This window comes from Panthera onca, chromosome A1 (genome assembly GCF_046562875.1).
Source record: "Panthera onca isolate mPanOnc1 chromosome A1, mPanOnc1 haplotype 2, whole genome shotgun sequence".
In the NCBI taxonomy this organism is placed as follows: Eukaryota; Metazoa; Chordata; class Mammalia; order Carnivora; family Felidae; genus Panthera; species Panthera onca.
In genome coordinates, this window is record NC_138339.1 from 239856413 (window position 1) to 239883501 (window position 27089).

Below are 27089 nucleotides of genomic sequence, written 5' to 3' on the forward strand. Positions count from 1 at the left end.
GCTTTGTTTTCCAGAGAAACCAAGGCTCACACTTTGTACATACTTTATTTGAATAATCAAAGTAGCAGCATTATTAATATCTGACGGAATTATTAGCTGCCTCATCACAGAACCAGCAAGAAACCACCCTCTCAAGTGCGAGTCTCAAGGCAATTCAAGTCTCCTTCATCCTTAAGAAACCAAAGTGGACAAGTGTGCTTTTCATTTGGCTCCAGAGAAGCTATGGCTGAGGCGCCGGGGGGACTCAGTCAGTGAAGCATGTGCTCTTGATCTCGGCTCAGGTCATGATCTCACCGTTCGGGAGTCTGAGCCCCGTGTCTGCTTGGGAGTGTCCCTCCATCTCTCGGCCCCTCCCTCTCTCTCAAAAGAACAACAACAAAGCTGTAATTTAGAGCAAAATGTATTAAGTTGTGTGGCTGTACCTTCCATTCCTGGTAGACACAACTGTTTACAGAATTTACTAGCACATCTGGCACAAAGCTGAGATGGACAACTCAAAGGTGGGGTTACTCCAAGTAAGCTCAAACTTTTGTCTTCCTTCCCTGACCCCGCTTCTGTCAAAATAACTTGCCACTTTCCCTATAATTAAGTTTCATCTGTTAAAGATTTTTTTTTTTTTTTTCTCCTTGCTGACTTCTAACAGCTTTCATCCTTCTGAGCCTAAACTCCTACTGAAGGAATTACTCGTCGTTCTACTTGGGTTTCTAGCCTGGCCTTACCTCTTGGATCAACAGTACATCACCTTGTAATAACGTGTGCTTATAAAGATGATGATGGAGATCTTCAGCAGGATTTTGAGAGAACAGATTTTCTTTAAAAACCCACTTCTCTTAGTGTGTATTAACTGTCTCCCTTGCCGTTCCTGACCTATCCACTGCTGCTCAGTCTTGTGATTTTTCTAGAAAGTACTAGATACAGTACTAGTGCATGATTCAATATAGCTGAAAAAATTCCAATCCCAGCTGTCATTTAGTTAAAAATATTACACATTAGTATCCACCTTGAAGTCTTGAGACTTGAGATACAAAGAAAATAGACCAACATTGTGGTATTTTATTGAGAAAACTGTAGGAAAAGGCCGTTTTAGTACTGTAAAGTAAAAACGGCTCTCTCAAATATCTGTACAATGTGGTCAAATATGTGACCTTTTGAAAAATTTTCATTAAAATTGTAATTCAAACAATTACAAAACCAATCAGGAACTAAATAATTTTATCCATCTCTGTAGTCCAGATGGGGTTTGACTTACTAGTTTGCCAAATATTTCTTAAAAGAATTTAAGACCTGTGGGGAATCTGTAGAGACGACAGCTCTTCACATGAGGCCCAGTGTGGCGGACAAACCTTGGCTGCCTTCCCAGCGTTCGTAACGAGGGCACAGGATCTGCTTTTTAAAAATTACTTGATGGATTCTAAGAACAAGGATAAAAGTTCATGAGTTGTATCTTCTTTTATCTTTTCCCGGAATAAAGGGTAACTGCAAATACAAAGTTGTCACCTCCAATTCAGGACCTGTGGCAACTGCAGATTAGACATCACACCGCCTCCCTCGAACCTGCCTACCAAGTCAGAGAAGTCATCCTTCGAGGCCAGCAAATTCGCCCCTTATTTAGTGCTTGGCATACACAGACTTGTTTTTAATGCAGAAATTCACCAGGGCTAGTAGAAAATTTCAAGTTAGAAAAGAGACTTTTAATTTTCTTAAATAATTCTATATACCATTCCACATTGTGGAAAAACCGAAGTATGCAGTCTGGAGACAACATCAAGATTTGAGAACACTGGCACAGATACATCTCTATTTCAGAATATATTAGAACCCCCACGTCCCATCTCACAGCCCGTAACAGATACCCAGCCCAAAACTGCAAGAGGTTTACAGATGAAACTTCAAATCTGGAGGTGTTAGCTGTGCCAGGGTCCTAAAACAGGTCTGGAAAGGACTCCGTCCCGACTCTGTTCCGTCACTGCAGCTGCACTCTGTATGCGCCTATCAGCAACTTCACCTGTCGAAAGAACAGAGGCATACGTAGCAGCACCAACACCTCTGCCGAGTCCCCCTTTCTTAGAGGAGGGAAAACACACACGCGCGCGCGTGCGCGGCTGAGAGTTCTTATTTGGCAATGTTCTCAAATTGATTATCAATTCAAGTGTTAGGTTATCACTTGTAATAAACCCAAGTGCTTAAAGTTATAGTAAACAACTACCATTTATTACATAGACTTTTTTGGTTCATCTTCATTTTACAAAGAAATGTTTAGTGAGCAGCCTATGAGACATACGTATGGCCATTAAATAACAGCCTAGAATACAACTCAGGCTGCTCCGTACTGGAGAGATGCATTCTTCTCATCTTTCCACACAATTTATGACACACAATTATGTCTAACACATTGTATGTTCTTTTTTTTTTTTCCCTTTAAGTAGGCTTCACAACCAGCGTGGAGCCCAACGTGGGGCTTGTGAACTCACGACCATTGGATGCTTAGGGACACCTGGGTAGCTTTGTTGGTTGGGCACCTACTTCGTCTCAGGTCGTGATCTCACGGTTCGTGGGACCGAGCCCCACACTGGGCTTGCTGCTGGAATAGCAATGTGAGTAGTTGCACTAAATGTGAGGAAAGGATTGTCACCTTGGCAGAAGGCGCTTCCGTCAACCTTATGAAGAGTTTATTGAGGCCTGTAGCAGGGCTGAACGAGTAAACAAAATGGCTATCCTAGAGAGAAAGACCACAGTCAGTGTTTCCTCAAACTTCTACATCTAAGAGTATCACTGTAGCTTAAGAGAACAAAAACCTTCCAGACGAGAATACCAGTTTTGTATTTTAATTTATATAAAGCAATTTCCTGTGACTACTTTCCCCTTGATTTATTAAAAAGATACAAATGACAAAAAAGCTTAAGATTTATCTGCAAAAAAACAATACTCAGATAAATCTTTAGGATTAGCATGTATCCAGCCATATAGAGCCTGAGTGTTAAAAATCTTCATAACCAGTTAATTTTGCTGACTTCAGCCTAAGGAAAGAATTCTACCTGTGGAAAAGGAAACCTACACAAAGATTCTTCAAGACCATTTTTTTATGTTAAAAAATGTATATAGCCACTAATAGATTTGTTATTATAAAGCAAAATTACAGTATGACGGTTGCCTAAAGCTCAGCCTAAGTACACCCATGTTATACTAGTGGTTGTGTTTCTGGGTATTTGAAGAACAGAATACTTTTAAGATTTCCAAATTTTTCTTTAAGCGAATGTTTGTAATTATAACGGTGGGAAAAGGCAGAGTATTTTAAAATCAGTATCTACCTTAAGAATTTCTAAGACGTGGTAAATGTAACTTAAGGCATATATATCAAACATTTAGAAATCCACACTTTATTGACAAAATGTGGGACAATTTTACTTTATGATTATGGGTTATTGCCTCATTTCCAAGTGGTTTACTAAATTAAAATTAACGTACTTTATCAAAACAGCAATTTAAACGTCATCTGTGCTTCTGGACCAGAAGAATGTGTTTTTCAGTCACGAACTACAGAAAATCTTACCAGAAAAACCGGAAGTTGAAATTTATCATTTAACACTACAGCTTGCACACTACACGGTCCACAGAGCCGAGCAATTACTTCTTTACCCAAGAAGTTTGCATGGAAAATAAACAGCAGGATGCCAGAGCCTGAATAAGGGAGATGTAAACACAGATTTTAATACCACTCCTAACATGGCCACCTTTCAGCTCAGAGGGAGACGCACCCCGTACAAGTTGGAAGCGGTCCCCGGAATGCGCCTGGGTGGAGCAGCACCCCACCCAGTGCCCATTCACACCAAATCATCAGCCCTCCGATTTCAAAACTTGGCATTAGAAAAAATTTTTTAAAAGTTTATTTATTTTGAGAGAGAGACAGAGTGAGCAGGGGAGGAGCAGAGACAGAGGGGGAGAGAGAATTCCAAAGGCTCTGTGCCCAACCTGGGGCTCAAACTCATGAACCATGAGCTCATGACCTGAACCGAAAGCAAGAGTCAGATGCTTAACTGAGCCACCCAGGTGTCCCTCCCAGCACTTTTCAAACCACAGATCCCTTTTATTTTCTGTCTAATCCCTACTGAGAACTCATGAACCAAAATTTTAAAAATATGCTTTTCTACATAACAGTTTTTGGTCTAAAAAAGTAGCGGTATTTATAATTTGCAGCTGAATACATATTCATGTCCATGGAATGCAAATGTCCATGGAAGCAAACTTCTGTGGTGGCTGTTTCTGGGTGTGGGTTTGAATGATTGTCCATTTTCTTCCACATGGTATTTGGCCCTTTCCAAATTTTTCGGTTAATACCCAAACTTATTCTAGGCAGGGGGAGGAACATGAGGTTTGAAGCTTTCACTGAATATCCGAACTGTACCGCATGACTCATTTCTTTGAACATTAAGCCATACTTTCCAGTATAACAGAAAATAGGCGTATGAACTCCATGACCCTTCTGGTAAGCCACTTTCAGGACAAAAAAACAATGGTCCAGAACAATTATAAACTTCATAATAGAGACCCAAAGGAACCATCTGTCCTGATCCCAGGGAAAGAAGAACACACAGAGCCCCTGGCCCTCTTACCTTTCCTTTCAAGGTGTTTAAGGTCTGACATCCTGGTTTTGCTCTCTAGCTTTAAAATGCAACCCCCCACGCACTTGAGTGCTGAGGTTCAAAAGAAGAGAAGGCCTACAGTCTTTTTCCCGTCAGCTCCACTATCAAAGAGTTGAGTATTTATTACTGTCTGCACCGAAAAGGAGGGTGGTGTAACTCTTCAAAATGGCCCGAATGGGGACACGTGGTCAATAGTGAAAATCCTATCCGAAAATCTTTCATTCAGGTGCTGTTTATTCTGACCAAAAGGAGATCTAAGGGGGGGTGTGTTTATTTGCTCTCCTCTGACAGATACTTGAATTTCACAGAAGAAAATGACACAGGGGACTCTAATCAGTTTGCCAGCAGTTGTTTTGTGGTATCGATATAAACATTTTCTCCAGCCAAACTAGGTGCTGAACAATTACAGTCTCCTCAAGAGCCCAAGGTCAGTGTTTCTCAGGGCTGAGTGTGCTCCTAAATGGAGACTTCACCAGGGTGTTGACTGAGGGTCAGGTCTGGGCGGGGCCTGAGAGTCTGCATCTCTCACGAGCTAGCGAGGGGCAGGAAAACCTATCAGGATCTTCCGTCTGAGATCTTTGAGATCAAGGCATCTTTGAGATTTTGGAAACAGAAAATTTCTGTTGGCTGCAGATGTTGTGCATGTGCAGAAAAGAGCCCTCAGTAACCCTAAGGCAGTCCTGGTGCTCTGGAGCCCATGAGTTACGCATGCTGGGAGATGCCGGGCTCAACTCACCCATCCCTGCACCCCAACCCCCGACCTGGTGCTCGCCACCCAGCAATGCGAACTAACCGTCTGGACAGTGGAAACCACGAATGATTCTTCAGTGTCCAGGTCACTAAACACAGGTGTTATGAATAGATGTCTTTTCATGGTATGAAATTTTCCTGGCTATATTTTAATTAAATTTCCATTAAGGAATCCATACGATTTATTTTATTAATTTAAAAAAATTTTAAGTTATTCATCTTGAGAGAGAGAGACCTAGCATGAGTGGGGGAGGGGCAGAGAGAGAGTGAGAAAGAATCCTAAGCAGGCTCCGTGCTGTCAGCACAGAGCCCGGCGTAATGCTCTAAGTCATGAAACCACAAGATATGACCTAAGCCAAAACCAGAGTTGGACGCTTAACTGATTGAGCCACGCAGGTGCCCCTGAGTACATATTTTTTAAATGGATGTTTTTATTTTTTTAACAGAAAAGGAAAAGCCCAGCTTCCTACTTTCAGGCAGAGACAGTGTTATCTCCGTCTAAATATGTGGTGTCCCAGTGTCCCAGAGAAGGCCATGCCATGGTCATGGTCTTGCCTGCAAAGCAGCTGTTAAGCAGAGCCTAGGAAGCAGAACTGAAATTTCCATCCCTCGGTACTCAACTTTACGATGAGCCAAGACACTGGCTTATTCAGGAGAAACATTCACTCTGGGCTTAGAATCCTGAAGCTAACTAAATTTTAATAAAACTCAATTAAAAAAAACCAAACGTATAACTAGGGGTGCATGGGTGGTTCAGTTGGTTAAGTGCTGACTTGATTTCGGCTCAGGTTATGATCTCATAGTTCATGGGTTCAAGCCCCACACTGGGCTCTGCACTGCCAGCAGGGGGCCTGCTTGGGATTCTCTCGCCCTCTCTCTCTGCCCCTCCCCTGCTTGTGCACGCACGCACTCTCTCTCAAAATAAATAAACATTAAAAAAAGAAAAAACCAAACAAGTACAATTATTAAGACCCAACTTCCATACTGTGTGTGTGTGTGTGTGTGTGTGTGTGTGTGTGTGTGAGAAATGGTTTTATTCAAGTACGGGGACAGGACCCGTGGGCAGAAAGAGCTGCCCCAACTTCCGTACTTTTTAAACAAGTGCTAACACAGTGCTCTGTGGGTCCCTCCAGGTCACCTAGGATGGGAGGTACCAACTGGGTTTCTCTCTGCCAGAGTAGCCCTGCTGTTAACCATTTTGCAGAATTATTACACACATTGGGACTCTGTTCAAGTTATGTTCACAGAAAGAGGTCTACACTGTTTAAAAATTAGTTAAAGTGTCCCTTTTCAAACGGAGAGAAAACATAGGCTTACCTTCTGGTATGTTCTGTGGGGGTTTATAATTGAAATCCGTTGAAAAATCTGGCCCCTCACAGAGACGGTGACATGCTATTGGGAAGATTGGTTCTAACAGAGCAAGACGTGCCTCAAAGTAGTCCCTTATTGTTTCTTCTGCTACTCTTGAAAGTCTAACAAAAAAGAATAGACTTGTTAATATTGACGGAGAAAATAACCATGAGTCACTTTATCATCAAACTGTTCAATACCGGCGAGGCCTTCACAAATCAACTTAAAAAAAAAAACGTTAACTTCCTACTCATCGTTCCCTCCCTGCACTTTTCTTTAGCACTCGGCACCTGACACACTATGTATGTGTCTTACTGTCTGTGCTGTCACATGGAAATTCAGGCCGTAAGAGAGCAAATCTTTCTCTCTCACTGCTGTCTCCATCTTCCCAGTCTTCTGAATAGTTCCTGGTACACGGACAGCACTCAGGACTTAGTTGTCTATGAAAATGAGAATTCTATTAATAAATTCAAAAACTGCCACACACACACACACACCTTGTTATAGTACTTAGTTTAGAAAGCAGTCGAATGAACTGAGAAGTGCTAATTCAGAAAATATTTTTAAACGACTCATTTGGCTTGCCCAGGACATTCTGGTTTTAGGAGAAGTCCGGTGTGCTGGATCACAGACACACACAAGTTACCGGCTGGGGAAGGCTTCCGGCAAAGGCCGCCGATGTCGGCAGACTCACCACGCACACGCCCTTTCGTTCTGTTTTTTGTCTCTCATCTGAAATTTACCTACTTGCTGCTTAGGATATTGATACTGGAATTGGAGTAACTATCGTGCAGGCACGAAGATCCGAGTCACACCCTGAGCGTGGCTGGCGGTGGAGGAGGAAGAGAGGGGAAGAGTGGCCATTCCTGCCGAAGGCTGCCTACCCCCGGACTTCCTGTTACAGGAACAATAAACACCTTACTTGTGTTACCTACTGTTTGTGAAGTTTCTGTTACGTGTTGCCAAAATAATCGTTAAGTGAAAAAGCTACCGAATGACTTGCATGAACTTTTAATTAGAATAAAATGATTTAGAATTCACTTAAAAAGAGGTGTCTAGGTGGCTCAGCTGGATGAGCATCTAACTCTCGATTCTGGCTCGGGTCACGATACCAGGCTTGTGGAATCAAGCCCAGGGTTGGGCTCCGTGCTGAGCATGGAGCCTGCTTAAGATTCTCTCTCTCTTCCCCACTTGTCCTCTCTCTGACAAAGAAAAATAATACTAATAATTCGCTTGAAAAAGAATGATCTTGAAAGGATAAACTGGGGTATATCCAGACAATGCGACACTATTCAGTAAAACAAGAAATGTGCTATCGAGCCGTCAGACACGGAGGACGGAGGCGGCTATGTTTTTACAGCATTATTTACAACAGTCAGATTTTGGAAGCGGCCCAACTCTTGGTCCATCGACTGAAGAATAAAGATGTGGAATACATATACAATGTAACGTTATTCAGTCCTAAAAAAGAACGATGTCTTGTCCCTTGCAGCCACACGGGTGGAGCTAGAGAGCATTACGCTAAGTGAAGTAAGTCAGAGAAAAAGACAAATACCATACGATTTCACTCGTGTGGAACTGAAGAAACAAAACCAAGGAAAAATGAAGACACAAACCAAAAAACACATTCTTAACTACAGAGAACGAAGTGTGGTGGCCAGAGGGGAGGCTGGTAGGGGGAAGGCTGAAACAGGTGACCGGGAAAAAGCGTACACTCGTCACGGAGGAGCACCGGGTTTGCCGGGTCACTACACCGTCCACCTGAAGCCAGGGTGACCCTGTATGTCAACTACACCGGAGTTCAAACAAACGAGCGAACATTAAAAAAAAGGCGTGGAAGGATCTTCGATGCCTACTACTATGAGAAAGAAGCCATCTGAAGAAGGCAAGCACCAGGATTACAACTGCGTGACATTCTGGAAAAAGCAAAACTAGAGAGAAAGTAAAAAGACGAGTGGTTGCCAGGGGTCAGGGGGTAGGAAGGGATAAGCAGGACAGAGGATGTTCAGGGCAGTGGCACTCTGAATGGCACCAATGGTGGGTACATGTCATTACAATGTGTTAAAACCCCAAGCTGCACAACACCAAGGTGAACCCTCAGGTAAACCAGGCGGTTTGGACGGGAACAGTCCATGCAGGTTCACTGGGTTCAGTGGATACGCCACTCTGGCGACAGAAGTTGGCGGGGAAGTTGTGCATGTGTGGAAACAGAGGGTATTTAGGAACCTCTGGGCTTTCGGCTCAACTTCACCGTGACTTAAAACTGCTCTAAAAATTATGTCTATTAAAAAAGCAACCACTACAGCTTATGTAGTTTTGAGAAAATGTCCGTAAGCCAAATTACAAGCATAATTAAGGTTTTAAGGAGTTACTCCTAGGTAAGACTGCGTTAAGTTTAAAAGTCTGAGGACCTCAAGGACTTGCGGAAAAACAACTCATATGGCACTTACTAAACGTATGAGCTTTTGAGAACAGAAACCTGGCAGGACTTCCACTCGACAATCTTTTCCCGTTCCACACCTCTAATGACGACGTGTCCAAGACGACTGTGACTGAGCCATGGCACATTCACGCACACTTACGTCTCTAAGTGACTCTTCAGCAAGTCGTACACCAACACGTTGTTACACTGCTTCGCAAAATGCAGGGCGCTATTTTGGTGCTTTGACAAAATATTGCAGTCAGCTCCACATTCAATTACAAGTCGTACGATATCAGAATTTCCTCTTTTACAGGCCTATGACAGGAAAAAAGGAGTCGTAATCACTTAACTGCAAAATAAGAGAACTACCCATCAGTGTTTGTCCCCTTCTCCACACGTGAGCCCAGGTGTTCTTCAAGAAGAGGACAGAAGGCCAGAGGGGGGCGGGGAGAACACGGTTATCAGGTCTCACCCACGGTTACACACTGTGACGTCGACAGGTGGCATATGCTCCTTTTACTCCGCGAACAGTACCGAAATCTGTGCTACATTCAATCTCCTCCCTGACTCCTGGGGAAACGGGCAAGTCTGAGAAAGGTACTTCTGTCCCAAGACAGAACAAACACCAGGCCTTTCTAAGCTCTGGCGTGCTCCACTCTTCAGACCAAGTCCTGTGCCCTGGCAGCCGATACCTTAGCACCCAGACAAGTGAGATCCTCTTGGGAATCTCTAAGGGAGCTCTCTTAGCATCACAAAGTAATTTCAAGATTTTCCTAGAAGCTGCTTTAAAGGAGACTAATTAAGCGCAGATACAAATCTGAATCCAGCAAATCTAAGATGGAGCTGGATGCAGTTCAAAGACCATTTCTAGAGTAAAAAGACCTACATCCAGGCTCTCTCCTGTCTCTGTTTACTTACCGGCTTTGTGACTTCAAGTAAATCCCTTAATTCTGAGTCTCACTGTTTCCACTTGTCAAGAGGGGATAACGGTACTTCTGCCTCACGACACTGAGGCTGAAATTAAAATAATATATTGTACACAGATATACAATGGAATCCTACTTGGCAATGAGAAAGAATGAGATACGGCCTTTTGTAGCAACGTGGATGGAACTGGAGAGCGTTATGCTAAGTGAAGTAAGTCATACAGAGAAAGATACTGTATGTTTTCACTCTTATGTGGAAGGGGAAGGGTAAAAAAAAAGTTACAGAGAGGGAAGGAGGCAAACCATAAGAGACTCTTAAAAACTGAGAATAAACTGAGGGTTGATGCAGATGGGGGAGGGGAACGGGGCTGATGGGCACTGAGGAGGGCACCTGTTGGGATGAGCACTGGCTGTTGTACGGACACCAATTTGACAATATGTTTCAATATTAAGATCTATATAATATATATTGTACATGGAACAGGGCCAAGCCGGTAAGCTTTCCCACAAGAACAATGCCATCTCGTATGCTACTGACCATGCGGGACAGCATTTCTACAGAGCAGGTGTCTAAGCCGTGTAATCGCTAGGTCCAAGGGCATGCATCTAGTGACAGATCTGACAAACGCCCTTCAAAAGCATGTAACCCTGTGGTTCTCACTGGGGTGGTTTTGCCCCCAGGGGAATTCAGGCAATGTATGGAGACATTTCTGGTTGTTACACCTGAGGGTGGGTGCAGAGGTCAGGGATGCTGTGACACATCCTACAAGTGATCTGGCCCACAATGTCAGTAGCAGGAAGGGTGAGAGGCCCCTGCTGGGACCAGTTATATGCCCAACATTAGGGGGTGAGAATGTGGTTTCTCCACACCCTCACATTCTGGTAATGATCAAGTTTATACATTATTTCTGAGATGAAAGGTTTTTTATTTTGTTTTAAACATTTCTGAAAATCTTTCCCCAGGTTCATTTCTTCTAATTCTCAAATTCAATAAAACCAATTTAATATACTAAATCTAAGTAAAGCTTAAACAATAGGTGCCCCCCAAAACCCAACACAAACAAAAACCAAAGCAAACCAAAAAAATAAAAAACAAAATTAAATACATTTATAGGCAGTCTAATTTAGACAACAGTTTATTACGTATGCTTAAGTTCCTCTCTGGGAAGAAACAAGAAACCATCCCTCGACCTCTTCCCCTCTGGGCACTGCCTTCCTCCTTTTCAGACCAACTCCTCAGTGCCAGCTACATCCAGCATCCACCTTCCCAGCCCCTGCAATCCCACATCCCTCAAACCCAATACAAACTCTGCCCAGATGAGGGCGCCAACACCCTCTGCAGTGCTAACCCCCAAGGGCAATTTCTCCCTTTCTCCCAATTTCTCAGCCCATTGTTCTTTGGCATCTCTGACCCACAGATGCTCCGGGCCAGCTCACTCAGGATACCTCTCCCTCCTGATCTTCCTCTTCCTCTGGTCTTTCCTATGTGGCTGCCTTCTCTGACCGTTCTTTCCCTTCCAAATCTCAGTGGTGACCCAACTCTCAGCCTAGGGCTGCAATCATGTTGTCTACACAGATGAACCCAAATCTGAATATACAGCCCACACCCTTCTCCTGAGCAAAAGATCACAATGTGAAACATCTGAGCATTTTCAGCTCAAATGCAACCCCACTCCCATTGTATACTGTCTGTGTTCCCTAAATTAGCAAACAGGATTACAAGCATAGCCGTCAATTACCAAGTCCCATGAATTCTACCTCTTTAAAACACTGGTCTACCCACTTCTATCTCCACTGTCACTACCTGGGTACAGACTATTATTTCACTTAATTTAAAAAATGTCCCCTATATGTCTGCTAACTCCTGGTCTTTTATCCAATTCCTTCCCCCTACTGACCTAGGGGGACATTAAAAACAATCACTTTTCTTCCGATTATGTTTCTCCAGCTTAGTGGCTCCTGAACGCTCTCAGGATTAGGTCATCCTAATTCCTGTGTCTGCGCTCACTGCCCTGTGCGCACCTCCACACGCCTGACTACTCGAGTATCTGCTGTGCGGCATGTATCCGGTGATTTCGCGGCAAGACAAAGTTTTAATTCATGCTTTGGGGTGCCACCTCTGCTCTAAACATATGGCAACAGGAACACATAAAGGAAAATTAAAATTCAAAAGTAGGGCTCCTGAACAAAATAAGCATTTCCGCGAACCAGAAGTGAAACAGCAGCACAAGGAGTTCGGCCGAGGGGACAGGTGATGCTGGCCTTGAGAGTATAAAGATTCAAGACCACACTGAGGCCCAGGCCCAGTGGTAACTTGAGCCTGTACCTGTGCTCTCACCGACTCAGGAAATGCAGCTGAAACTCAGTACGGCCAAGAAACACCTACTTGGATTAAGAGCTTGCATCAACCTGTATCTAGGAAGGGGGCAGTAAGACAGAGCCTCCCTCCGTGCAGGGAACTAACACGAGGTGTGATGTCAGGACCTGTTATGTCCTAACAGCATCTTAGGCCAGGAACTCAGAACTGCCACAGGAACATTCTAGACTGGGCTAGGCCCCAGGAGAGGCAAATACAAAACTGTTGTAAACAGAGAGGGGCAATTAAAGGGGGAGATATGCAGGAAGCTTTAGCAACCTTCCATTCAAAACAATCATCAAACCACAACTGCAAACACACACGAAGAAACCTGATTCCACTCACGTAAAACCATAATGTAAGCACATCGTACTCTTTCCCACTCCCAGGTGTCAGTACACATCTTACTCCAGTTTCCGCTCACACAGCTCATCCCTGTCAGCTTATGTATCATTCTGTGGGATGCAGCTCAGCCACCCATCACATCCACCGTGTCTCACCTCTTTTAAAAAGAAAAAAAATTTTTTTTAAAAAATCTTTATTTATGTATTTATTTAAAAAAATTTTTTTTAAACATTTATTCATCTTTGAGAGACAGAAAGAGGGAGACAACAGAATCCGAAGCAGGCTCCAGGCTCTGAGCTGTCAGCACAGAGCCCAATGCGGGGCTTGAACTCATGAACTGTGAGATCATGACCTGAGCCGAAGTTGGAGGCTCAACCGACTGAGCCACCCAGGTACCCCTAATCTTTATTTTTGAGAGAGAGGGAGAGGGAGAGGGACAGAACAGGAGCTGGGAGGAACAGGGAGAGAGGGAGACACAGAATCTGAGGCAGGCTCCGGGCTCCGAGCTGTCAGCACAGAGCCCAACACGGGGCTCAAACTCACAAAACATGAGTTCATGACCTGACCTGAAGTCAGACGCTTAACCGACTGAGCCACTCAGGTGCTCCTTACCTCCTTTTTTTAAAGTAATCTAAACCCAACGTGGGGGTCAAACTGATGACCCCTGAGATCAAGAGTCATATGCTCTACTGACTGAGCCCTGCCCTGTCCGGCCTTGAATCCACACTGCTAGGCCTGGTACCAACTTTCATGTAATTCCAGAGCTCTCTGTGCTTATTCCTATTACATTATTGTTCACACCAGCTTTTAACTGCTTCTTTGCTAAACGGTTTCTCTTATACATCTGTGTCCTGTTCCCCATCCTATTCTTGGCCCCCAGCAGACTGCCTGGCAGAGGCATCTGTGAAGAGCGAGGGAGTAGGTGACCCGTGTGAAGTACTTACCTTCATTAGAGCAGTCTCACCGTTACTCTGCTGGACATTTACAAAAGCTCCTGCTTCCAAAAGAATAGCCACTGTAGTTAGGAAATTCTATTAAAAAAAAAAAAAAAAACACAAATTTAATTCCCAAAATTCTTTAGAAGATATTTTTTGATGATATGAAATTTTTAGCCATCAGGAAAAATACTCAGATTCTATCCCAAGCAGGTTGGTGAACACGGTTCTTCACTGTGCCCTCCTGCTCAGGCTCCACACAGCCACACGCCCTTTGCCAGCAACTTCAATCTCAAGCGGAACCACTGGTTTCAACCTATGAATCTCTGTGTATTAATCTTTTAAAAAGATAATATGTGGCAATATTTTAATTAAATTCTGAACCAAAAGGAACATTTAATTTCAACTGGAAAAGATTTTTAATTTTTTTAAATGTTTATTTATCTCTGAGACAGACAGACACCGTGAGTGGGGGAGGGGCAGAGAGAGAGGGAGACACAGAATCTGAAGCAGGCTCCAGGCTCCGAGCTGTCAGCACGGAGCCTGACGTGGGACACTTAACTGACTCAGCCACCCAGGTGCCCCTCAACCGGAAAAGATTTTTAAAAGATCTAAGATTGAAACCAGTATTAGTACCTTAACCAGAGGTCCTTTTACTTTTTCTTTTTTTAAAGTAAACTCTGTGCCCAACATGGGGCTTGAACTCATGACCCCGAGATCAAGACTCGCGTGCTCTACCAACTGAGCCAGCCAGGAGCCCCCAGGGTCCTTTTTCAATATAAATCACTTCCCACTACATAAATCACATTTTGAAAATTCAATTACAAAGTACAGCTACTAATTAACAAAAATCTATTCACGACAAGTCTGAGATGAACTGAAATATGAGACTCTAAAGCTTTGTGACTATATGAGAGTTACATTTCAGGACAGGACAGAAACAGACCGTCCTAGTCCACAGGTAGGAATTCCTACAGACTAAGAAACTGAGGGCTCTTGAGTTCCCAACCTTCTCGGCTGCGTGAATGAGGGCGGTGGTCCCATTCTTCTGTCTGCCATTCACCTTAGCCCCTTTCCTGATGAGGAGCCTCAGCAGGTCGTCTTGCCCTCCGGCTGCGGCGAGCATCACCAGTGTCATCCCGCTTGAATCCTTCATTGGTTTTGTTGAGGAAAAGACATGTCAATGTCTATCAGAAAAATTCCAGAACTAAGTCTCTTCACCTAGGATGTTTCAACGTGAAATCGCTGAAGTATACTGATTTAAGCATCTACCTAAGTCTTTCACTAAAATATCCTTATTTTTATTTAAGTTTATTTATTTATTTTTAATAATTAATCTCTACACCCAATGTGGGGCCTGAACTCACAACACTGAGATCAAGAGTTGCACCGCACCGTCTTCTGACTGAGCCAGGCAGGCACCCCTCACTAAAATATCCTTATTATAATCAGAAACTAATAACCTTCACAATTTCTTTAAATGTCATAAAAATTTTACAACTTCCAGGTATTAATGTTCTAAAGGCCCGTCAACATTCTGCACGACATACTGATGAATAGTGCATCTTGATGCTATAAAAATGGCAAAGGTACTTATTTATTTATCGCACATTTCAGGTCCGAAAGCCTCCTTGTGTTCTAGGTAAAACAGGTGAAACTCACATTCGTGATAGTTGCTTAGCTGGCCAAAGATCTGAGGCTAGAAATGACCACTAGAAGTGACCTAAGTCCAAGGGTAACTGAATGCTGTCTGGATTAGACAAATGGCCTCTACAAAAGCTAACTGTTGGGAAATGACAGTTTGATTGCTCAAGGGATGAAGAAGAAAATTCAGAAGCAGGAAACAGGACACTGATATGATTGGTTTCTAAGAGGCTATGACAATCTAGACAAATTAAAATACTTTATAAAAAATTTTAATGTTTGTTTATTTTTGACAGAGAGAGAGAGACAGAGAGGGGAGACAGAGCACAAGTTGGGGAGGGGAAGAGAGAGAGGGAGACACAGAATCCGAAGCAGGCTCCAGGCTCTAAGCTGTCAGCACAGAGACTGACACGGGCCTCAAACCCACAAACGCGAGATCACGACCTGAGCCGAAGTTGGATGCTTAACTGACTGAGCCACCAAGGCACCCCTAAAATACTTTAAAAAGAGATAAAATTACATAAAGTTGACAAAAAATAAAAAGCCAAAACATTTCCAATCATTTGAAACAAACACATGGGAAAATCAAGCCATTTATTAAATGCCATTCGATAAAACCAAGTTCTAACAAGGGAGTTAATTTGGCTACAATCTGAAAGTTAAGCAGAATTCACCTGCATGAGCAATCTGAACACAAATGTAAGAAAAATTACCTGAAATAAGGTAGTGCACTTCCTCTCATCTGCAAATTACCTTATTACCACAAAACATATTAGAGGGAAAAAACCTTTTTTCTAACTTAGTAAAGTTCCCTGTAGCTGCTAGGCTTTTTATTAATGAAGACCAAGCTACATAAGAATGAAAGTAGGGAAAAAAGCACCAGATAAAACCCAACATCCATCCCTGATAAGAACTTCAACAGATAGACAAAAGGAAGTCTACTGTCCACTAGAAACCAACAACAGCACAACAGAAAAAGGATCTTCACACAGCCTCAGGGGAAAGCCACCCTCAGACGAGAGACAGAACAGGATGGCCTCCATCAGAACTCTTCTGCAAAATGTCACCAAGTTTACAAGACCAGAAAAAGAAATATTACTGTGCACGAAGGAAACAAAACAGTTACTTTTCAGCAGATGATCATATTCTCTACCCAGAGAATAATTTAAAAGTTATTAAAGTAAGAGAATTTCAAAGTGACCAGAGACCACACACACACAGAGATCAACAGCCTCACCGAACACCTGTAATAACGTGTTAGAAGACAAAATATGGGAGGAAAAAGATCCTAATGATCACACTAAGATAATTTAAAAATTATCAAATATGTAGGAAAGCATCTAAACTAAATGTGCAAGAACGTATGAAGGAAAAAACTCATAAAACCGCTTTAGGAATAAATGAAGAGCTGGATGAATGTAGAGTTATCACGTTCTTATTTGGAGGACTCAAATGTAAAAAATGTCAATTCTCAGCCAAGTTTATCTATAGAGTTCATACAATTAAAAAAATGCTTTTAATGTTTAATTATTCATTTTGAGAGAGAACGCACACACACAAGCAAGGGAGGGGCACAGAGAAGGAGAGACAGAATCCCAAGCATGCTTGGCACCATCAGAGCAGAGCCCAATGCGGGGCTCAACCTCACAAACCACATCATGACCGGAGCTGAGATCAAGAGTTGGATGCCTAACTGACTGCACCACCCAGGTGCCCCAGATTTCATGCAATTTTAATCAAAATCCCAATAAGTTTTTTGAACCATAATCTCTAAAGATTAAACCTAAAAATCCACCATGAGAGCATGAAAACTAAAGAAGAAAATATAAAAATCTCTTGTAAGTAAGACAAGACACCCAAAAGCCATAAAGGAAAGGAATGACAGATGTGACTATCTAAAAATAAAAATCCTCTGGGGCGCCTGGGTGGCTCAGTCGGTTAAGCGTCCGACTTCAGCTCAGGTCATGACCTCACAGTTTTTGAGTTCGAGCCCCATGTCGGGCTCTGTGCTGACAGCTCAGAGCCTGGAGCCTGCTTTGGATTCTGTGTCTCCCTCTCTCTGCCCCTCCCCTGCTCACGCTCTGTCTCTCTCTCAAATGAATAAACATTAAAAAATAATAATAATAAAAGAATAAATAAATAAAAATAAAAATCCTCCAAGCTTAAAAGACTCAGACACAAGGAGTCATTGTATGCCCCTCAAGCAGCAGAGGTTCAACCACAGACAGAACCACAAACAAAACCAGACAGGTCACAGCTGAACCAAATGGTCACTGTAGGGGTTGGAATTACAAGGTCTATAATTTTCTACATTATACATTTCTACTGTGCTTTCAGTTTATAAAGTGAACATTACTTTTATAACATTTTATTTTAGAGAGAGAGAGCACGAGCCAGGGAGAGGGATATGGGGTGGGGAGGGGGAAGAGAGCATCTTTCTATTTTTTGAGAGAGAGAGACAGAGACAGAGACAGAGACAGAGACAGAGTGAGCACGAATGATATAGGGAGAGAGAATCTTTTTTTTTTTTTTTTAATTTTTTTTTAACGTTTATTTATTTTTGAGACAGAGAGAGACAGAGCATGAACGGGGGAGGGGCAGAGACAGAGGGAGACACAGAATCGGAAGCAGGCTCCAGGCTCTGAGCCATCAGCCCAGAGCCCGACGCGGGGCTTGAACTCACGGACCGTGAGATCGTGACCTGAGCCGAAGTCGGACGCTTAACCGACTGAGCCACCCAGGCGCCCCGGGAGAGAGAATCTTAAGCAAGCTCTATGCCCCATGCAGAGCCCGACTCAGGGCTCGATCTCATGACCTGGAGCTGAACAAGAGTCAGATGCTCAACTGACCGAGTCACCCAGGCACCCCTACTTTTATAATTAAAAAAAAATTTTTTTTTTAATGTTTTTGAGAGAGAGAGAGAGAGAGAGAGCAAACAAGCAGGGGAGGGGCAAAGAGACAGACACACACAGAATCTGAAGCAGGCTCCAGGCTCTGAGCTGTCAGCACAGCTCAAAGCGGGGGCCTGAATTTATGAACCGCGAGATCACAACCTGAGCCGAAGTTGGTGCTTAACCACTGGGCCACCCAGGCGCCCCCTTACTTTTATAATTTTTAAAATATGAAAAGTAAAACTGAATTATGTGAAAAGCGCTACTTTCCGTCTTTATTTCATGAGATTTTACTAAGATGTATTACCTCTTGGTCCAGGTTATAGTCTTCATTTGAATTAAGTGCAACCTTCACAGCAATGTAATCCCCATTTTTCACAGCATCCCTCAATAAATCTACAATGAAAGAATTAAGATAAATTAGGCTTCACACATCTAGATTCATGAAAAGAATCTCCAAAATTCCCACACTACTCACTACTCGGAATTGCATCTGCTGTAGTAAAACTCTCATCTTCCCCATCAAGATGCTTTTGAAAGTCTTCTAATTTCATCCACTCCAACTTCAAGTCCATGCCCAAACTCAAAATCTGTTGTCTGCCATCTGGAACACAGAAGAGGCTTATTAATACACTTTTTTTTCCCTGTAACAATGCCATTTTCTTAAGTTTGTAGTGTCTTTTGAAAAATTTTTTAACGTTTTATTTTGGAGACAGAGACAGGGTGTGAGCAGGGGAGGGGCAGAGAGAGGGAGACACAGAATCTGAAGGAGGCTCCAGGCTCTGCGCTGTCAGCATGGAGCCTGATGCAGGACTCGAACTCACGAGCCACGTGTGAGATCATGACCTGAGCCGAAGTCAGATTCTTAACCAACTGAGCCATCCAGGAACCCCAAATCTCTTAACATTTCTATCTTTGGCCATTCTTCTTGGATATGTATTTCCTCCAATCATTTATGTAGGTAAAGCCATTCTAAATGTGTAAACCAAACTTGTACGTAAATAAAAGCCACTGATCCTTCAGGCTCAGCTCCAAACTCTCCTCCTGAAAGCCCTCTGTGCTCCCTCCTACCCATAAAGCAAGTGCTAGTTTCCTCCCTCATCTGTCTGACCCAGGGGCTCATTAACATTAGGAAAGGACGTGTTGATCCACTATCAGCCGTGCAACAAATAAGATTTGAACATAACTCATTAGGGAGTAATTCAAAACAACTGTGCTATTTTTTAAAGTTTTTTATTAAAAGAATTTTTAATATTTATTTTTGAGAGAGAGAGTGCGAGCGGGGGAGAGGTAGAGAGAGAGGGAGACACAGAATCGGAAGCAGACACCATGTTCCAGGCTCTGAGCTGTCAGCACAGAGCCCAACGCTGGGCTCGAACTCATGAACTACGAGATCATGACCTGAGCCGAAGTCAAATGCTTAACCAACTGAGCCACTCAGGGCTCCAAAAAACAACTGTGCTATTTTAGAAAGTAAAAAGCATAAATATTTTATGGTCAGAGTTAAAGTATTTTCACCTAAAACCAATTCCTCAAATTTTACAAACGTTAGGCAGTTAATCTTGCCATCGAGATGAAGTTTGTAAAAGACATGCAAGTAAATGAAGGAAATTCTTCCAAAGCTCTCGATTCAAGCCAACACTTCTCTCTGCACCTCCAAGAGCATTCCACTGTAGCAACAGCACCTTAGGAGCCGCGCATCCTGGATTTTCTACATCCCAGCTCCACATGTCAGCTGCACGGCTCTGAGTAAGTCACATAAAGTTGCCTTACCTCACTTTCTGAATGGCAGTAGTAATAGTAAAAGCAGCTACCGTTCAGTAAGAATTAGCACATTTAATCCATACACAATAACCTGTAAGGGGATACATGTTACAGGTAAGCTGAAGAGGTTCTGGATCTGCTCAGACACACATCAGTAAGCCAAGAGCCATATTCGTACTGTGACGTATCTGAGCCCACAGCTGGACCTCCTCACTCTAGCACAGCACCATGGTACCACGAAAAAGATCTGGGAAGCAGGACACAGGAGGGTTTATATCAGCTGAGAGAATATGGCCTAATTTACAGGACTCTTACAAAGTAACAAGAAAAGGTTATGCTTCAGCTCAGATTTTGGTCTCTCACGTAGCAAACTGGTTCAAAATCCTATGTTCATTCCTACCAAGTACTGGATCTTGATTCAGCATCTGGTAATTTTAACTTTTTCTCTTTATTTTTAATAAACTTTATTAGTTTTAATTTAAAAATTTATTTTTAATAACGCTAAAGAATGTGTTAGGAGGTGAACATCAGTGAACACAGCACTACCTTGAGCACAGAACCATGCCAGGACCTAAACACTCCCACCTGGTACCCCCCCCCCCGCCCCCCATCAGTGATGTTAAGGATCCATAATTTGAATGTCATTCTCTTTCATTCTTTTAAAAATGGTTTTGCCATCGGGGCGCCTGCGTGGCTCTGTCAGTTGAGTGTCTGACTTTAGCTCGGGTCATGATCTCACTGTTCATGGGTTCGAGTCTGGCGTTGGGCTCTGTGCTGACAGCTCGAGCTGGGAGCCTACTTTGGATTCTGTCTCCTCTCTCTGCCCCTCCCCTGCTCACGCTCTGTCTCACTATGTCTCTCAAAAAAGAATGAATGTAAAAAAAAAAATTTAAAGAAATAAATATATGCAGAACTGTAGGTAATTTTTATATATTGGTCTTATATCCAATCACCTGTTAAACATTTAACATTTCTAAAAATTTGTGGATTCTTTTGAGTTTTCTACATATATGATAACATCTGATAATGAACAGCTTTTTGGGGGAAGGGAGAGGGGAGGCCTCCTTCCCAAAGGCTTGTATCTTTTGTTTTTCACTCTCTTACTGTACTGGGTAGACCATAGAATAATGTGGAATAAAAGCAGTGACAGATGTTTGCCAAAAGTTTAACGTTCTTGAGAAAGCTCCCTTTTAATTTTTAATTTACATCCAAGTTAGTTAGCATATAGTATAATTATTTCAGAAGTAGATACCAGTGATTCATCCCCTACATGTAATACCCAGTGCTCATCCCAACAAGTGTCTTCCTTAATGCCCCTCCCCCATTTAGCCCATCCCCCCTCATAGCCCCTCCAGCAACACTTAGTTGTTCTCTGTATTTAAGAGTCTTTTATGTTTTGTCCTCCTCCTTGTTTTTATATTATTTTTGCTTCCCTTCCCTTATGTTCATCTGGTTTATATCTTAAAAGTCCTCATATGAGTGAAGTCATATGATATTTGTCTTATTCTGACTGACTTATTTCGCTTAGCATAATACCCTCTAGTTCTATCCACATAGTTGCAGATGGCAAGATTTCATTCTTTTTGATTGCTGAGTAATACTCCATTGTATGTATATATGTGTGTGTATACATATATATACACACACATATATACATGTATACACACATGTATAAACATGTATACACCCCCTCCCCACATATATACGTCACATCTTTATCCGTTCATGCGTCGATGGACATTTAGGCTCTGTCCATACTTTGGCTATTGTTGATAGTGCTGCTGTAAACACTGGGGTGCATGTGCCCCTATGGAACAGCACACCTGTATCCCTTGGATATACACCTAGTAGTGCAATTGCTGAGTCGTAGGGTAGTTTTAACTTTTTAAGGAAGCTTCATACTGTTTTCCATAGTGGCTGCACCAGTTTGCATTCCCACCAGCAGTGCAAAAGAGATCCTCTTTCTCCGCATCCTTGCCAACATCTTTTGTTGCCGGAGTTGTTAATGTTAGCCATTCTGAGAGGGCTGAGGTGGTATCTCATTGTGGTTTCGATTTGTATTTCCCTGATGATGAGTGATGTTGAGCATTTTTTCATGTGTTGGTTTGCCATCTGGATGTCTTCTTTGGAGAAGTGTCTATTCACCTCTTTTGCCCATTTCTTCACTGGATTATTTGTTTTTTTGGATGCTGAGTTTAATACATCCTTTATAGATTCTGGATACTAACCCTTTATCTGATATGTCATTTGCAAATATCTTCTCCATTCCATCAGTTGCCTTTTAGTTTTACTGATTGTTATCTTCACTGTGCAGAAGCTTTTTATCTTGATGAGGTCCCAATTGTTCATTTTTGCTTTTGTTTCCCTTGCCTCTGGAGACGTGTTGAAAAAGAACTTGCTGTGGTCTTTCATCCATTTTGAGCTTCTTTTTGTGTATGGTGTTAAGAAAGTGGTCCAGGTTCATTTTTCTGCATGTCGCTGTCCAGTTTTCCTGACACAAATTGCTGAAGAGACTGTCTTTATTCCACTGGATATTCTTTCCTGCTTTGTCAAAGATTAGTTGGCCATATGTTTGTGGGTCCATTTCTGGGTTCTCCATTCTGTTCCATCGATCTGAGTGTTTTTGTGCCAGTACCATACTGTTTTGATGATTACAGGTTTGTAATACATTATTATTATTATAAATGCCAGCCCAGCCCCAGGAATGTTCATGCAACCACACTGTTGCAGAGGCCTGGAGACTGTGGCCAGGTGCCAGCCTGCCCCAGAAAAAGTTCACATGATCGCGTAGCACCAGTGTTTCAGGGATTAGGGTCTATAACAACACACATCTGGCACCAGGCTTCACCCCCCTCTTAACATCCTTGTTCCAACACCAGCAAACGTGGCTGTTCTCCAGGGTTTGCTGAGACCTTTGCCTGCTGGGGGGAGGCCACACAGCCTCTACCAAATGTCCTCTCGGCAGGGGAACCACTGTCTCTCCCTGTGTGGCCTAAGGACCCTGAGGACCTTGCTCTCTGCTCCTGAGGATGCACCCTTCCCACCAGAACTCTGCCAGGTATTGAGCTGTGGAGTTTCAGACTCTATACTCCCCTGTTCATAGAGTCTTAATGCTATCCAAACTCGCTTCCTTTCTCTTTTCTTCCTTTCTTGGGAATTCCCTTATGGGTATTTCTACTCTCTTTTTCTCTCCAGCTTCTTTCAAGGGGAGTGCTTTTCCCGTACTCTCCCTACTTTCTCTGTCCTCTCTCTGCAAGCAAAAACAGATCCCTACCCCTCTGCGGCTTCTCTCTACCCCAGTTCACCTCTCTGCACCGTGTACCTGCTGAGTTCTGTGGTTCAAGTTGTGCAGATTGTTGTGTTAATCCTCAGAACAATTTTCTAGGCGTGAAAGAGGGTTTAGTGTTGATCTGGCTGCATTTCAGGGACGAGAGATGCAAAAAACTTCCATGCTGCTCCACTATCTTGACCGTTCCCCGAGAAAGCTCCCTTTTATTAATTTGTTAGGTTTTGTTTTTTAGAAATTGAGGATGTTTCTGAATCAATTTTCCTTTACTCACTGAATTCCTAAGGACTGCTAACTATTAGGTTACGTTATATTATAATAGGTTATGTTCTTACATACAGCTAGATTCAATTGCCTAACGTTTTGTTTGGGATACTTACATCTGAGTTCATGAGTAAGCTTGACCTGTCACTTTCCTTTCTTACAAAGTTTCTTTCTCATTATGGTTCTGAAAGTATAATGGGCCCAAGGAACAAGTTAGCATTCTTTATTTTAGGAAGACTTTTTTATAATTTTGGTAAGCTCTTGTATTGAAACTATCTGTGCCTGGTGTTAAATTTTTAAAAAAAAAAATTTCTTTTGACATTTATTTACTTTTGAGAGACAGAGAGCAAGTGGGGGAGGGGCAGGAGACACAATCCGAAGCCTGCTCCAGGCTCCAAGCAAGCTGTCAGCACAGAGCCCGATGCTGGGCTTGAATCCACGAACCATGAGACCAGGACCTGAGCCAAAGTCGGACGCTCAACCAACTGAGCCACCCAGGCGCCCTGTAGTGTTAAATTTTTAAGGCTATTTTAAATTACTATTTCACACTCTTTTTTTTTTTTTTTTTTAACATTTATTCATTTTTGAGAGACAGAGACAGAACACAAGCAAGGGTGGGGCAGAGAGAGAGAGAGAGAGACATTCAGACAGACTTCAAAGCAGGGTCCAGGCTCTGAAGCTGTCAGCACAGAGCCCCACGTGGGGCTTGAACTCACAAACCACAAGATCATGGCCTAAGCTGAAGTCAGATGCCTAACCGACTGAGCCACCCACACGCCCCTCACATTCTTTAATAGCTGTAAAACTACTCAATTTTTGTATTTCTTTTTGGGTCAGTTTTGTTAAACTATATTCTCCCAGGAATTTTCCCATTTCACTCTATTTTCAAATCTATTGGTAAAAAACTGCTCACAGAATTATCTTTTTAATCTGTACACAATCTACAATCATGTCTCTTTTCTCACTGGAAATATTGTTTGTTTATGCATTCTCTTTTCAATTTTCGTTCTTTAGTCAACATTGGTAGAAGCTTGTCTATTCTATTAGTCTTTTCAGTGAACCAACCTATGGCTTTACTGATGTTCCCTACTGTTGGAAGGAGGTCATTGAGAGGATATGACTTTGGGTTGACACAAGCAATGAGAGGCTTTTCTTCAGAAGGTTCCACCCACCATTTTCATACTAGGAGCTATTTCAAGGACACAGCCTTGAGAGTTTAAGGTGTTGTTGAGACTACCTGGACTAAGTATGTGACTGAATCCAGTTAAAGCCTCTATGTAAACTTTTAAGATTCACAGGGAGGGGTGCATGTGTGTGTGTTGTGTGCGTGCACATGCACAGACTGATCTACTCGACTTGTGGCAAACGAAGGCCAAGTCTCATATGTAAAGTCCCTTGCTTATTAAATCTGCCACCTATCAATCTGGAGTGGCCGGCCTCTTTCTTTGGTTACTTCCTGTACTCCCCAGACAGGCTGGATTCAGATTTCACCCAGGGAAGTCTGGAGTTTGCAAACCAACACCTACTATCTGTTCTTTACTGTTTAATATCCCAACAGCAAAGCCACTATTTGGCATGTGCCCTGTGGGCAACCTCTTTCGTCCCCTTTGTCTACTCCTCCTAGAAGGTGTCCCAATTTCCTGCAAGCTCAGCAATGTATCAGAAAGTATGTTTTACACAGTATGCAGAATCCAGCTGTATTGCACTATGAGAGTCACCCAGACTATCTAGCCTGCCATACATCTGGAAGTATTTTATTTTTATTTTTATTTGAGAGAAAGAGCAAGAACATGCAAAGGGCAGAAGAAGAGAGAGAATCTTAAGCAAGATCCATGCTAATCGTGGAGCCTGACGTAAGGCTCAATCCCATGACCCTGGGATCATGACCTGAGGCTGAGATCAAGAGTTGGTGGCTCATATGACTGAGCCACCCAGGTGCCCACTGAAATACTTAAAAAATTCTCTTTGGGGTGCCTGGGTGGCTCAGTTGGATAAGCAGCTGACTTCAGCTCAGGTAATGATCTCCTGGTTCGTGAGTCCGAGCCTTGTGTTGGGCTCTGTGCTAACAGCTTGGAGCTGGAACCTGCTTTGATTCTCTCTCTCTGCCCCTCCCCCACTTGCATTCTTTCTCTCTCTCAAAAACAAAGAAACATTAAAAAACAATTTTTTTTAATTCTCTTCAATTGTTTCTCAAGATTTACAAATAATAGAGTTTTACCAGGTTAATCTCTTTTGTTTATTGTGTCCTAGTTTTATATACATATGTGTGTGTGTGTGTGTGTGTGTGTGTGTGTGTGTGTACACACGCTCTTCCCCACAGCTACTGTACTCTGAATTCCATCCATGATTCTCCCTCCTTGGCAGCCAATTCCAACATCCCCAGGATAGCATTTATAATATAATTTTATTTTAGCAAGTGTTATTGCAAAGTTAAAAGGGCAGAATACAAATAAGTCTGTATTTGATAATTTTCTGAAAGAAATCTAATGAGATATACAATCAGACTGCTTGGCAAGAGTAGGTAATGTAGAAAACCAAAAATCTTTATAATTTCTAAATGTGCTAAAAGCAAAGTATAGGAACTCAGAAAATACTTGTCTAATCAATTCAGAAGTCACAGAATGACTTAAGTCTTCAAGATAAAAATGTGTTTCTTTGGAAGGGTCAATAAAATCTACTTCATTACTTCCTGATCAGAATTATACTGGGAGAGAGGAGTTAGAAAAGTGAAGTATGGTACATTATCCTGAAAAAATACTGCAAAATAATTACAAACATACTTACCAGAGTTCTCATCTGCTTGGCTCATACTATCCAGAACCTCTTGATCACCTTCTGCAGCTATATATGCCCAAGTATCAGTTTCATCTCTTGTGTTTCTCCTTTCTTTAAGTAACTGCTTGTTTTCCTTGGTTTTGTGATCTTCTGTGATTTTATAATCTAGTGGTATTTCTTCTCTTTTCCGATTAGTCTCAGGAAAATCATTTTTTTCTTCTGGAGTTAATTTAAATAAATCAAATGCATTTCTGATTTCCTTAAATGCTAGTGAAAAAATAAAATTGAGAATAAATATGACTCACAAATTTCTGTTGTAATCAAAAGAAAATCTAGGTATTAAAGAAACAGTAAGAATTTGAAATTTTTACTAGTATCTGTCTTGGTTATAAAGCATGATCAGATTTACTATCAAAGCTGTGAACTTGTTTCAACTGGCCTTTCTATTGCCTGCTCAATATTTAGAAAGGTGTCTAAAGTGAATGGCTGTGAAACTAGGTGTTCGGAACTACTGCCTGTTTTGATAAAGGCCTACTAAAGATAGTGAGCCTCAGAATAATCCTAGTCTCAGGACACCACTGTCCTTCTGCTAAAACAACTGCCTACAACTGTATCCCAAAGCTAACCTTGCACAAAAATGGCTCTTGGTGGAGAATGGGGGAAACAGAAGGGTGCCAGCACACTGACCATGCACCTGGTAAAATTATACCTGATGTCTGTAAAAATCTACTTAGCTTTTAA

The 27089-nt window shown here is 42.3% G+C and overlaps 1 protein-coding gene across 4 annotated transcripts in view; it reads right to left on the bottom strand.

The window, feature by feature from the left end:
• Positions 1-26: 26 nt before the first annotated feature.
• Positions 27-27089, bottom strand: part of MPHOSPH8 (M-phase phosphoprotein 8) — a 53648-nt gene continuing 26585 nt past the window's right edge. For 3 of the 4 annotated variants that reach the window (XM_060637609.3, XM_060637608.3, XM_060637611.3), the window contains exons 5-14: positions 26358-26615; positions 18738-18863; positions 18567-18655; positions 14734-14874; positions 13734-13820; positions 9323-9477; positions 6708-6862; positions 3551-3678; positions 2633-2716; positions 27-2005 (exon numbers count right to left, since the gene is read on the bottom strand). In XM_060637609.3, the coding sequence (XP_060493592.1) occupies positions 1964-2005; positions 2633-2716; positions 3551-3678; positions 6708-6862; positions 9323-9477; positions 13734-13820; positions 14734-14874; positions 18567-18655; positions 18738-18863; positions 26358-26615 (1265 nt within the window). In that variant the 3' untranslated portion in view covers positions 27-1963. The remainder of the gene's footprint in view (positions 2006-2632; positions 2717-3550; positions 3679-6707; positions 6863-9322; positions 9478-13733; positions 13821-14733; positions 14875-18566; positions 18656-18737; positions 18864-26357; positions 26616-27089) is intronic. The other variant, XM_060637610.3, reaches the window with a different exon arrangement.